The sequence below is a fragment of the Engystomops pustulosus genome, chromosome 8 (genome assembly GCF_040894005.1).
Source record: "Engystomops pustulosus chromosome 8, aEngPut4.maternal, whole genome shotgun sequence".
NCBI lineage: Eukaryota > Metazoa > Chordata > Amphibia > Anura > Leptodactylidae > Engystomops > Engystomops pustulosus.
Window position 1 is genome coordinate 10008465 of NC_092418.1, and position 13548 is coordinate 10022012.

The 13548-nt window shown below is 52.1% G+C and overlaps 1 protein-coding gene across 5 annotated transcripts; it reads right to left on the reverse strand.

Moving 5' to 3' along the window:
• Positions 1 to 545: 545 nt before the first annotated feature.
• SH2B1 (SH2B adaptor protein 1) lies at positions 546 to 11647 on the reverse strand. Of its 5 annotated transcripts, XM_072119655.1 has the most exons (10): positions 11029 to 11647; positions 8473 to 9311; positions 8007 to 8108; positions 7810 to 7901; positions 4835 to 4944; positions 4544 to 4732; positions 4247 to 4458; positions 3997 to 4168; positions 3501 to 3600; positions 1546 to 1710 (listed from the first exon to the last, which is right to left on the reverse strand). In XM_072119655.1, exons 2-10 carry the CDS (start codon positions 9286 to 9288, stop codon positions 1692 to 1694), a joined length of 1812 nt encoding a protein of 603 aa, XP_071975756.1. In that variant the 5' UTR covers positions 9289 to 9311; positions 11029 to 11647; the 3' UTR covers positions 1546 to 1691. The 5 variants fall into 5 exon arrangements, with proteins under 5 accessions (XP_071975753.1, XP_071975755.1, XP_071975751.1 ...); XM_072119652.1 differs by lacking the exon at positions 3501 to 3600 and having other exon boundaries at positions 546 to 1710; positions 4835 to 4941; XM_072119654.1 differs by lacking the exon at positions 3501 to 3600 and having other exon boundaries at positions 546 to 1710; positions 4247 to 4440.
• Between the last annotated feature and the right edge of the window lie 1901 nt (positions 11648 to 13548).

The following is a 13548-nucleotide window of genomic DNA, read 5'->3' on the forward strand; positions in this document are numbered from 1 at the left end:
AGGGGGTTACAGCCCCCCACATATCTCATGTACCGTTCAATGCATTCACAAGTGGAACAAAACCGCAAAGTCCTCCTCAGTGGATCGCCAGCCCCTCCCCTCCCTCCTCAGTGGATCGCCAGCCCCGCCCCTCCCTCCTCAGAGGATCGCCAGCCCCCTCCCTCCTCAGAGGATCGCCAGCCCCGCCCCTCCCTCCTCAGAGGATCGCCAGCCCCTCCCGTCCCTCCTCAGAGGATCGCCAGCCCCTCCCGTCCCTCCTCAGAGGATCGCCAGCCCCTCCCCTCCCTCCTCAGAGGATCGCCAGCCCCTCCTCAGAGGATCGCCAGCCCCGCCCCTCCCTCCTCAGAGGATCGCCAGCCCCTCCCGTCCCTCCTCAGTGGATCACCAGCCCTTCCCCTCCCTCCTCAGAGGATCGCCAGCCCCTCCCGTCCCTCCTCAGAGGATCGCCAGCCCCTCCCCTCCCTCCTCAGAGGATCGACAGCCCCTCCCCTCCCTCCTCAGAGGATCGCCAGCCCCTCCTCTCCCTCCTCAGAGGATCGCCAGCCCCCTCCCTCCCTCCTCAGAGGATCGCCAGCCCCCTCCCCTGAGGATCTCATATATACATTATCCATATGCAGTATATTAAGCCTGTAAAGGTCTCATCTTGTACCAATCTTGTATCATGTACTCCAGTCACATCAAAAGCTGCATTAAGAGATCCCACAATGCAATGCACTACCTGTGTGCATTATGCGAGATATTTATGTGCCCTCTACATTTGCCACAGAGCGTTACAGCAGCGTTTATGCTGTAGAGAGCATAGAGGGTAGCAGTGCGGCTGCTCTGGGTGGGACTGGAGTACGTTTCAGCGACTTTAGACTCCACCCTCAGAAAACATTGATCCGATCTGGCGCCGTAGTCGGATTACTGGTCCCTTGATATATATTATCCAGGGCTTTACATTATATGACTGCACCAGGGCAGCTCTTGTACCCATATCCCTCCTATATGCCCGCGCGCCTCTATGTGCAGGAGGTAAGTCCAGAGCCTGTAAGTACCGTTATGTTACCCTATTAGTACCTGCGGTCAGCGCATTATCTGTACCTGTATGTGGGGATGCAGGGCCCTATATAGTCTCATTCTATAGTCCCCACAGGATGACTGGGCCTGGACCGGTATCAGTGCACTGGACATGCTGGGAGCCCTCACCCTAAGTTAGGGAGTGTCGTGATTAACCCCTTTGTCGCTTCTGTAGTGTATGCTCAGGTCGGTTTAGTGTTTTCTAGGATCCGTAACTCACACTAAACCGCGTTACACGAGGGCCGGTGCTGGGTTTCCGTTCTAGTGTCTGTGAGAAGAAATATCTATCAAGACGAAGCTACAAAAAGCAGCGAGCGAGAACACGGAGAAGCTCCACTCATACAAAGGAATACTGGTTATTGACAGCCCGCGCCCTGGCACTGGGGTCACTGGGGTCCTCCAGGCTGGCGCTGCCCGGCTGGAGCTGCTGCAGGCGGATGGCCGCTTCTTCCTGATCTTCGGCAGGTGACAGTCCCTCCTCCTGTTGGGTGATGGGGGGCTCTGGAGGGGGTCTGCTGCTGGCTACCAGGGGTTCCTCCGGGGGAGAGGAGCTGAGCGGAAACCAAGGAGGCTGCAGGGTCCCCTCCGCGCTGTGGTGACGGGATAACGGGTGGGGAGGCAGTGGGGGAGGGTTACGGCTGCTGGCCGCCTCTGCAAAAGAAGGGACAAACAACAAGTCTCAAGCTCCACCCACAAGACGGAGGCAATTAAAGGGGAGGAGCTTCACCGCGAACTGTGACCCGTCAATGAAACTCTAGTGCTCAATATGTGCAAAGCAATATCTAAACCATGGCCCACGTGTATCTGGTATGTGAGGAGTTAAAAGGGTAGGGCCTAAGTAGGGCTGATCAATTGGGGTCTCAGTGCCGAGACCCCTGCAGATAGCAAAACGAGGAGTCCGACGGACCCTTCAACGCTCCTCAGACTAATGGAGCAGACGATGCAACAATCGCTGAGACCCCCCACTGAGCAGCACGTTGGGCCTTATTCTGTGGATAGGGCATAACTTCTGTTCGTGGGAAAACCCCTTTAAGGTTTATTGTGAATTTTTAAAGTAAGGTCCCTAATGTTTAACCTGTAACTGTCAGCTGTGAGAAATACTCGGAGTTATCCCTTTTAAACACCATCCCTTTAAGGGGATCTGTCAGCAGCTGTGACCATACAGACTGCAGCCAGTGTTATGTATTGTCCATGGAGAGAGGTGTAATCAGACAATGTGTATGTTAGTAGCAGCAGGACTGTTATAATCCTAGAATATAAATCTGTATATACAGCAGGTGTGTCCTCACACTGCTGTGCTCTCTGCAGCCAGTGCTCTGCATTATCCCTGGATAGACGTGTAAGCAGACCTCTGTGTATGTTGTTAGTAGCAAAAGGACTGTGATAAATGCATTTAAATTCCAGGATTGTACTGCAGGTGTGTCATCACACTGCTGTGCTCTTAGCACTGTGCATTAAAGGGGACCTGTCACCCCAGACCTCATTTCCACTAAAGACAGGTTACAGAAGCCCATCACACCTGCAGTGCAAATCTGTCTCTCTGCCTTTTCTAAGCCTTTGCATTACAATATGATTGTGTGTTATAACTCACCTTGCATCCTGACAAAATCCTCTGTGTAGTCACAGGGATTGGACTTTGGTTGGATGCATTTCAAATAACAACATGTGACTTGTCTGTGTTACTCACTCCTCAGATCTCAGCCCCCACCATTGTGCTCGTGTACAGCTCCTCCCTCTCCCTCTGATGTCAGCTCACCAGGCCGTGAGCTCTGTGAAGGAGCAGGAGGAAGGAGCTGTACAGGAGCACTAAGGTGGGGGCTGAGATCTGAGGAGTGAGTAACACAGAAAAGACACATGTTTTTTTAAATGCTTCCAAACTAAAGCCCAACCCCTGGGACTACCCCAGGACTTTATCAGGGTGCCAGATAAGTTATAACACACAATTATACTGTAATGCAAATGCATAGAAAAGGCAGATGTGCACTGCAGCTGTAATGGGCTTCTGCAGCTTGTCTATAGTGAAAATGAGGCCCCTGGTGACAGGTTCCCTTTAAGAAGCTCCACAGACTCAGCTGTAGCAGGAATTTGTTTGGAGTTTACAGCAGTTATTTAGAGCAGAGAGGAGGATCTGCGGAGCAGCTCAGCACAATCCTGGAATAAATGTAACAAACTATGTTGTGTGTTTTGTGTGGTGGCAATTTGTTCCTCCGCTGGGAAATTCTGCAAGGTTCTGGTCCTGTGGTGCCAGGTCCACATGGGACTGAAATATAGATTCATAAAAATACCCAATTCTGTGGATTTTCAGCAGATTTCACCTTTTGCAATGCAAAATAGTAAAATGTGCAGTGAAAGTCTCCGGCGCGGGTGAATATATTGTGGATGTTCCCCCCTCAGCCGGGGATGATACAGAAGGGACATGGATGGTTGTAGTCAGCACTTACATACAGTCATTCGCTCCAATGGAGATGGGGTTTGATGGTGAGTCTGGGATGCGGTGGGGAACCTCACACACGGTTGTTCTACTGTCAGCCCTGTCTCGGCCTGCAAAGAACAGACGGGGCCCAATCAGAGAAGAGCATGTGGTGGAGGGATGAGGGGGCAATGGAGGTGAAGGGGTTACAGAACAAGAAGCCTCCAAATCTCCACCTGATATTACACACAAAGAGTTAGAATAGAACAGAACGTGCAATAACAACACAAATATTACCCTTGTATTATCTCCTACCCCCAGGATATCTGTACTAGGGGAGGGGTGATATAGATATCTATGGAGCCCATTCCTATCCCGTTTTCTGAGGGTCCTGTGGTCAGACACTTATCCCCTATACTCAGGGGCTGGGGACCCTCTCCTAAGGGTCTGTGACCTCAGCTGGGTGACAGAGGTCTATAACACTATATACATTTCATATACTAAATCTACATGACACGTGTCCTCACCGTGTAACCTCTGAGAAGACACCACGTAGCTGATGAGGGTCACGTCGCTGGAGCCCCCGGACTCGAGTGGGATGGGGTGAACGCGGAAATGTTCCAACATGTCAAAGATGGTCTGAAACCAGAGGTGCTGCACACGACACTGGCCGTCCTCATTCAGGGACAGGCGCAGGTGCTGAGGGAGGGAAGGAGCGGGTGAGAAGACAAGATACAGCACGGATACGCTACCAGAGGACCCCAGCCCCCGCCTCACCTTGGCCTTGCCCTGGAAGTTGAACGTCAGCACATACTCCCCTCTCCGGGTCTCGCTCTGCCTCACCAAGAAGACGCCGTGACTATTGGTGCCCCCGGCCAGGACGAGCTGCGCAGCTTTAAGACGTGATAGGGTGCCATGGAACCATTGGTACTCCGACAACGGGTGCTCCCCGTCACCAGGATCGGGTTCTCCTTGGAACAGGAATGAAGCTGTACAATAAATATACAAGGGGGAGATGACATCTTCCAGAAAATATGACGCAGACCCCACTCTACGCTGCGCCGAGGATCCCACCTGCATTGTCTGTGGCGTCAGGGAAGGGGGCGCTTATAGGGTTCTGCATCCTCTCCCCCTCGTCGATGGGAGCCCGCGGAGGCAACTCTGGAGGAAGGAGCTCCATAGACTCAAAGTGTGAGGGCGTCATGGACACAGAGCTGGGCGAGATGGACGCAGTGGGGCGATCAGACAGACCACCATAGGCTCCTGCCAGGAAAGGAACACAGGGGTGAGATCACTTACCTCCCCATCTACACATATCAGGGGACTGACGATCAGCCACAAGCTGCAGCAGGTTGGGTCATTTACCTTGGCAGAGCTGTTCACTGCTCTCTGTGGGTATCAGAGGTAGATCCCGGCTGGGCATGCTTTCTGAATGGTTTATGTGTGGAAGGTCTGAGGTATCAGCTCCGTCCCTGCTGAAAAATCAGAAAGAGACAAAACAGGAATTATGTTTCTTCTTATGAGATTAATTATCCAGTATTATACTCCAGAGCTGCCCTCACTATTCTGCTGGTGGTGCAGTCACTGTGTACATACATGACATTACTTATCCTGTACTGATCCTGAGTTACATCCTGTATTATACTCCAGAGCTGCACTCACTATTCTGCTGCTGGTGCAGTCACTGTGTACATACATGACATTACTTATCCTGTACTGATCCTGAGATACATCCTGTATTATACTCCACAGCTGCACTCACTATTCTGCTGCTGGTGCAGTCACTGTGTACATACATGACATTACTTATCCTGTACTGATCCTGAGTTACATCCTGTATTATACTCCAGAGCTGCGCTCACTATTCTGCTGCTAGTGCAGTCACTGTGTACATACATGACATTACTTATCCTGTACTGATCCTGAGTTACATCCTGTATTATACCCCAGAGCTGCACTCACTATTCTGCTGCTAGTGCAGTCACTGTGTACATACATGACATTACTTATCCTGTACTGATCCTGAGTTACATCCTGTATTATACTCCAGAGCTGCACTCACTATTCTGCTGCTGGTGCAGTCACTGTGTACATACATGACATTACTTATCCTGTACTGATCCTGAGTTACATCCTGTATTATACCCCAGAGCTGCACTCACTATTCTGCTGCTAGTGCAGTCACTGTGTACATACATTACTTATCCTGTACTGATCCTGAGTTACATCCTGTATTATACCCCAGAGCTGCACTCACTATTCTGCTGCTGGTGCAGTCACTGTGTACATACATGACATTACTTATCCTGTACTGATCCTGAGTTACATCCTGTATTATACCCCAGAGCTGCACTCACTATTCTGCTGCTGGTGCAGTCACTGTGTACATACATGACATTACTTATCCTGTACTGATCCTGAGTTACATCCTGTATTATACTCCAGAGCTGCACTCACTATTCTGCTGCTGGTGCAGTCACTGTGTACATACATGACATTACTTATCCTGTACTGATCCTGAGTTACATCCTGTATTATACTCCAGAGCTGCACTCACTATTCTGCTGCTGGTGCAGTCACTGTGTACATACATGACATTACTAATCCTGTACTGATCCTGAGTTACCTCCTGTATTATACTCCAGAGCTGCACTCACTATTCTGCTGCTGGTGCAGTCACTGTGTACATACATGACATTACTAATCCTGTACTGATCCTGAGTTACATCCTGTATTATACCCCAGAGCTGCACTCACTATTCTGCTGCTGGTGCAGTCACTGTGTACATACATGACATTACTTATCCTGTACTGATCCTGAGTTACATCCTGTATTATACCCCAGAGCTGCACTCACTATTCTGCTGCTGGTGCAGTCACTGTGTACATACATGACATTACTTATCCTGTACTGATCCTGAGTTACATCCTGTATTATACCCCAGAGCTGCACTCACTATTCTGCTGCTGGTGCAGTCACTGTGTACATACATGACATTACTTATCCTGTACTGATCCTGAGTTACATCCTGTATTATACCCCAGAGCTGCACTCACTATTCTGCTGGTGAAGTCACTGTGTACATACATGACATTACTAATCCTGTACTGATCCTGAGTTACCTCCTGTATTATACTCCAGAGCTGCACTCACTATTCTGCTGCTGGTGCAGTCACTGTGTACATACATGACATTACTTATCCTGTACTGATCCTGAGTTACATCCTGTATTATACTCCAGAGCTGCACTCACTATTCTGCTGCTGGTGCAGTCACTGTGTACATACATGACATTACTTATCCTGTACTGATCCTGAGTTACATCCTGTATTATACCCCAGAGCTGCACTCACTATTCTGCTGCTAGTGCAGTCACTGTGTACATACATGACATTACTTATCCTGTACTGATCCTGAGTTACATCCTGTATTATACTCCAGAGCTGCACTCACTATTCTGCTGCTGGTGCAGTCACTGTGTACATACATGACATTACTTATCCTGTACTGATCCTGAGTTACATCCTGTATTATACTCCAGAGCTGCACTCACTATTCTGCTGCTGGTGCAGTCACTGTGTACATACATGACATTACTTATCCTGTACTGATCCTGAGATATATCCTGTATTATACCCCAGAGCTGCACTCACTATTCTGCTGCTAGTGCAGTCACTGTGTACATACATGACATTACTTATCCTGTACTGATCCTGAGTTACATCCTGTATTATACTCCAGAGCTGCACTCACTATTCTGCTGCTGGTGCAGTCACTGTGTACATACATGACATTACTTATCCTGTACTGATCCTGAGTTACATCCTGTATTATACTCCAGAGCTGCACTCACTATTCTGCTGCTGGTGCAGTCACTGTGTACATACATGACATTACTTATCCTGTACTGATCCTGAGTTACATCCTGTATTATACTCCAGAGCTGCACTCACTATTCTGCTGCTGGTGCAGTCACTGTGTACATACATGACATTACTTATCCTGTACTGATCCTGAGTTACATCCTGTATTATACCCCAGAGCTGCACTCACTATTCTGCTGCTGGTGCAGTCACTGTGTACATACATGACATTACTTATCCTGTACTGATCCTGAGTTACATCCTGTATTATACCCCAGAGCTGCACTCACTATTCTGCTGCCTTTAGATCTGAAATTTCTGCACAGAACGTGTGCTGGTGATTTTGCAGTCATCTAACATCAAAACTACAAGGGAAGTTTCTTGTATATCTGGTTAGGATGTCGGATGTTAGTTTGGATGTTGGGATATTCCTGGTAACAAGCAGCAGGTCTTCCCTGTCTTACTGTTACACTTACCTGGACAACATGCAGTCATATATGTCGGAGAGCCATGACCTCATCTGCAGGGGGTCCACGGACTCCAGGATATATTCTGAGGAATTCTCTGTCTGAAGAGAAGACAAATATAAAAAAGAAATAGATTTGTATTCCGGATAGAGACGGATGATTCCCGGTTGTGTTGATCTTTCTTGTGGTCGCCTCCCGGTCATTACCTTCAACACAAACGTGTTCTCTTTATCTGGCATCTCCAGGGGGGTTGTGGTCCGTACGTCAGCAATGGATGAGCAGAGGATGCTGACCCGAGGCTTGGCGGCCTGCAGGAAGACGTGCAGAGGATTGTCAAGTGCTATTATGTCACATGATCATCAGAATATATCATTATTATATCATTGTAGACATTTATTTTCCTTTAAATGTATAAAAATCTGATAACGCACCTAATACACTGTAACCAGCGAGACACGTGTCTAGGTATCTTACATACACATAAACAGCACCACACCTGTCCACAGGTTGTACGTGGTACTACAGCTTCACTTTAATAGAGCGGAGCCGCAATGCCAGACACAACCGGTGTTAGGATAGAGGCCATGTTTCTTTCATTCTGGATAACCCCTTTAGTATTAGCAAGGCTCCTCTACCATCTCTCTATGGGGGTGGAGGTCTTCGCTTTCTTACCTTGGGAGGAATGTAGAACTCCAGCAGGTAGCCCTCAGCTTCGCCCTTCCGCAGGAGCAGCCGGCACTTCTGCCACCGAGGTTTGCTGCTGCTGTTGACCTCCTCGGCCACCACATAGTTGAGGACCCCTTCCCTCTTGACATCCCGCAGTTCAGTTCTGGGGGCAGGAGGCCGGCTGAGCCTCAGCTTCTCAAACCTATGCGTCCATCTATCCCCCCCAGCACGGCCGCTGGCTGAGGAGTTGCAGTTGCTGTTGGCCCCAGTCTCATCTGTGGGGGATTCTGCTGAACTTTTCCACTGCAGGATCCCCCTGACGCTCCCCCGCACGCTGCGACTCACGTTGCGGAGAGAGAAGCGCTTCTTCAGGCGCGGCTTGGCTGTGGCCGAAGACGTGGAGAATTCCTCCGAGCTGTGGGACTGACTGCTGGAGAGACCAGACGTGATCCCGGATGAGTCCTGCCGAGGCTGTGTCTCAACAGGGGAGGCCAGAGAGGAGTCACTGCACGTCTCCGACAGGTCCCTGGTGGAGGTCTGTGCTCCAGTGAATGGAGCGATGCTGCAGCGGGTGGGGGAAGGGCCTTCGGTACCGTGGGTCTTGTTCACTTCGGTCTCAAAGTGTTCCACAAAATGCTCAGCAAAGCGTCTGGAGAAGCTGCTCTCGGCCCCTGGTGTGGCGTACTGCGGATTCTCGCTCAGGAAAGCCCGGAGGCGGCGGGCAAAGTCAAGGGCAGCAGCATGAGCGTGGATCTCACAGAACTCCTTCCAGTTAGGTGAAGGAGAGGAGGAGGGACCCTCCAGGGGTAAACTACCATTCATGGTGGGGGGTCCGGCGGGATCAGCTGCTGGACAGAAGGATGGACAAGTGATGAGTACAGCAAAATCTACATCAACTTACAGGCTTTTGTATTAATAGGGGGAGTGTCCCTTATACAGAGATCTGGATGGTGCTGTGTACAGTTCTGTAGTGGCCCTTACATTGGACTATTACAGGCACTTGATGGCGCTGTATGAGGGTCTGTAGCGGCCCTTGCACTGGACCATTATGGGCACTGGATGGCGCTGGTTGCGGGTCTGTAGCGGCTTTTACACTGGACCATTATGGGCACTGGACGGCGCTGTGTGAGGGTCTGTAGTGGCCCTTGCACTGGACAATTATGGGCACTGGGTGGCGCAGTGTGAGGGTCTGTAGTGGCCCTTGCAGTGGATCATTATGGGCACTGGATGGCGCTGTGTGCGGGTCTGTAGTGGCCCTTGCACTGGACAATTATGGGCACTGGGTGGCGCAGTGTGTGGGTCTGTAGTGGCCCTTGCACTGGACCATTATAGGCACTGGGTGGCGCAGTGTGTGGGTCTGTAGTGGCCCTTGCACTGGACCATTATGGGCACTGGGTGGCGCAGTGTGTGGGTCTGTAGTGGCCCTTGCACTGGACCATTATGGGCACTGGGTGCCGCAGTGTGTGGGTCTGTAGTGGCTCTTGAACTGGACAATTATGGGCACTGGATTGCGCTGTGTGAGGGTCTGTAGTGGCCCTTGCACTGGACGATTATGGGCACTGGATGGCGCTGTGTGCGGGTCTGTAGTGGCCCTTGCACTGGACAATTATGGGCACTGGGTGGCGCAGTGTGCGGGTCTGTAGTGGCCCTTGCACTGGACAATTATGGGCACTGGGTGGCGCAGTGTGTGGGTCTGTAGTGGCCCTTGCACTGGACCATTATGGGCACTGGGTGGCGCAGTGTGCGGGTCTGTAGTGGCCCTTGCACTGGACCATTATGGGCACTGGGTGGCGCAGTGTGTGGGTCTGTAGTGGCCCTTGCACTGGACCATTATGGGCACTGGGTGGCGCAGTGTGTGGGTCTGTAGTGGCTCTTGAACTGGACAATTATGGGCACTGGATGGCGCTGTGTGCGGGTCTGTAGTGGCCCTTGCACTGGACGATTATGGGCACTGGATGGCGCTGTGTGCGGGTCTGTAGTGGCCCTTGCACTGGACGATTATGGGCACTGGATGGCGCTGTGTGCGGGTCTGTAGTGGCCCTTGCACTGGACCATTATGGGCACTGAATGGCGCTGTGTGTGGGTCTGTAGTGGCCCTTGCACTGGACCATTATGGGCACTGAATGGCGCTGTGTGTGGGTCTGTAGTGGCCCTTGCACTGGACAATTATTGGCACTGGGTGGCGCAGTGTGCGGGTCTGTAGTGGCCCTTGCACTAGACCATTATGGGCACTGAATGGCGCTGTGTGCGGGTCTGTAGTGGCCCTTGCACTAGACCATTATGGGCACTGAATGGCGCTGTGTGCGGGTCTGTAGTGGCCCTTGCAGTGGATCATTATGGGCACTGGATGGCGCTGTGGCTGGAAGCATCCCCCTCCATTGAATGTAATCCCTGTGATCCCGACTGGAATTAGCCGCTGATTATAAGCAACTGTAGTCACAAATAAAGGTGATATTTGTCCCCCCTGGTAAAGCTGGGTGCCTGGTAAAGCTGGGTGACGGCATTATTATCTCCCTAGGACAGGGCTGATGTACCTGTGTGACATGGGGCGATCATATTTACCTCTTGGAATGGCCTTTGCCTCTCCCCATCCTGTCCCGGCTCCTCTGTGCACAGGGCCCCCGGGATGTGGCCCCTGGCTGTGCGTGATTCTCCTGGGTTGTGGCCCCAGCCTTTCTGCTGCTCCGCTCACAGGGTGAGGCTCCAGGCGGGTGAGGCTCCAGGCGGGTGATGAGGGGAGGCCTCAGGTCATTGGCAGATAATGGGGGCTCCTGGGAGGCTCTGACCCTGTGACTTCACCTGGGGGGCCCTTAAAGGGGAGGTCTGGAAGAGCGATGTGCCAGCTGCTGATGTGACCCCAGATGTCAGGGTCACAGATCCCCCAATATCAGTGCTGGGGGCAGCAGGAGTCAGGGAGGGCCCCACTGACAGAAGGGAGGGGCCCTGCTATCACTATGGGGGGTTACTGGGCCCCTGGCAGCATGCAGGCCGGCGCCTCCGCCGTCACAGCGCCCCCAGTATCGCAGGCAGTGTGAACAGTGCGCACAGCTCGGGCAGGTGTCGGGCCCCGGGTGTCTCTGCGGCCCCTCCCTGCTCGCCTCTCCGGTGCCTCTTGTTGACTGACTCGGTCCAGTCGCGTCCCAGGGGCTGCGGCCTCGGTGATACTACGCAGGCGCAATGAGCGTGACGTCACCACTAAGACCATAGACTAGGCATGTAAACAAAGCTAGAGCGCCTCACACATACCATAGAGACTAGGCGCGAGCAGAAGGAGCGCCTCTGAGGCATAGCTGCGGCCACAAAGTGGAGGTGTCAGCGCCCTCTGCTGCAGGGAGGTGTGTACTGCAGGGAGTAGAATCACTGCTGTCATGTGGCCATTGTGTACAGTACAGAACCCCCACAATGGGGACATCTACTTACCCGGCCACTGGAGGCCACCGAAAGTGCATTGTCTGTGTATAATGCGCTGTGTCACTAAGATCCTGCACCCGATATCCTGCATGTGTCACTTCCCCACTCAGGTCCCCGGAGTTCACCTTCTTCTTCCTGGTGCATGTAAGTGCATTGTCCATGTATAATGCGCTGTGCGGGGAGTCACTAAGATCCTGCGCCCGATATCCTGCATGTGTCGCTTCCCCACTCAGGTCCCCGGAGTTCACCTTCTTCTTCCTGGTGCATGTAAGTGCATTGTCCGTGTATAATGTGCTGTGCGGGGAGTCACTAAGATCCTGCGCCCGATATCCTGCATGTGTCGCTTCCCCGCTCAGGTCCCTGGAGTTCACCTTCTTCTTCCTGGTGCATGTAAGTGCATTGTCCATGTATAATGCGCTGTGCGGGGAGTCACTAAGATCCTGCCCCCGATATCCTGCATGTGTCGCTTCCCCGCTCAGGTCCCCGGAGTTCACCTTCTTCTTCCTGGTGCATGTAAGTGCATTGTCCGTGTATAATGCGCTGTGCGGGGAGTCACTAAGATCCTGCGCCCGATATCCTGCATGTGTCGCTTCCCCGCTCAGGTCCCCGGAGTTCACCTTCTTCTTCCTGGTGCATGTAAGTGCATTGTCCGTGTATAATGCGCTGTGCGGGGAGTCACTAAGATCCTGTGCCCGATATCCTGCATGTGTCGCTTCCCCGCTCAGGTCCCCGGAGTTCACCTTCTTCTTCCTGGTGCATGTAAGTGCATTGTCCGTGTATAATGTGCTGTGCGGGGAGTCACTAAGATCCTGCCCCCGATATCCTGCATGTGTCACTTCCCCGCTCATGTCCCCAGAGTTCACCTTCTTCTTCCTGGTGCATGTAAGTGCATTGTCTGTGTATAATGTGCTGTGCGGGGAGTCACTAAGATCCTGCGCCCGATATCCTGCATGTGTCGCTTCCCCGCTCAGGTACCTGGAGTTCACCTTCTTCTTCCTGGTGCATGTAAGTGCATTGTCCGTGTATAATGCGCTGTGCAGGGAGTCACTAAGATCCTGCGCCCGATATCCTGCATGTGTCGCTTCCCCGCTCAGGTACCTGGAGTTCACCTTCTTCTTCCTGGTGCATGTGAGTGCATTGTCCGTGTATAATGCGCTGTGCGGGGAGTCACTAAGATCCTGTGCCCGATATCCTGCATGTGTCGCTTCCCCGCTCAGGTCCCTGGAGTTCACCTTCTTCTTCCTGGTGCATGTGAGTGCATTGTCCGTGTATAATGCGCTGTGCAGGGAGTCACTAAGATCCTGCACCCGATATCCAGCATGTGTCGCTTCCCCGCTCAGGTCCCTGGAGTTCACCTTCTTCTTCCTGGTGCATGTAAGTGCATTGTCTGTGTATAATGCGCTGTGCGGGGAGTCACTAAGATCCTGTGCCCGATATCCTGCATGTGTCGCTTCCCCGCTCAGGTCCCTGGAGTTCACCTTCTTCTTCCTGGTGCATGTAAGTGCATTGTCCGTGTATAATGCTCTGTGCGGGGAGTCACTAAGATCGTGCGGCCGATATCCTGCATGTGTCACTTCCCCGCTCAGGTCCCCGGAGTTCACCTTCTTCTTCCTGGTGCATGTAAGTGCATTGTCCGTGTATAATGCGCTGTGCGGGGAGTCACTAAGATCG

Bases quoted from the DNA above. Each gene is read 5' to 3' on its own strand.
- SH2B1 (XM_072119650.1), bottom strand. From the start codon at position 9,288: ATGAATGGTAGTTTACCCCTGGAGGGTCCCTCCTCCTCTCCTTCACCT. The intron at 4,945-7,809 runs GTAAGTGTAACA...CTGATTTTTCAG, and splicing joins TATGACTGCATGTTGTCCAG to CAGGGACGGAGCTGATACCT. The intron at 1,711-3,996 runs GTGAGGACACGT...CTTCTTTTGCAG, and splicing joins GTCTTCTCAGAGGTTACACG to AGGCGGCCAGCAGCCGTAAC.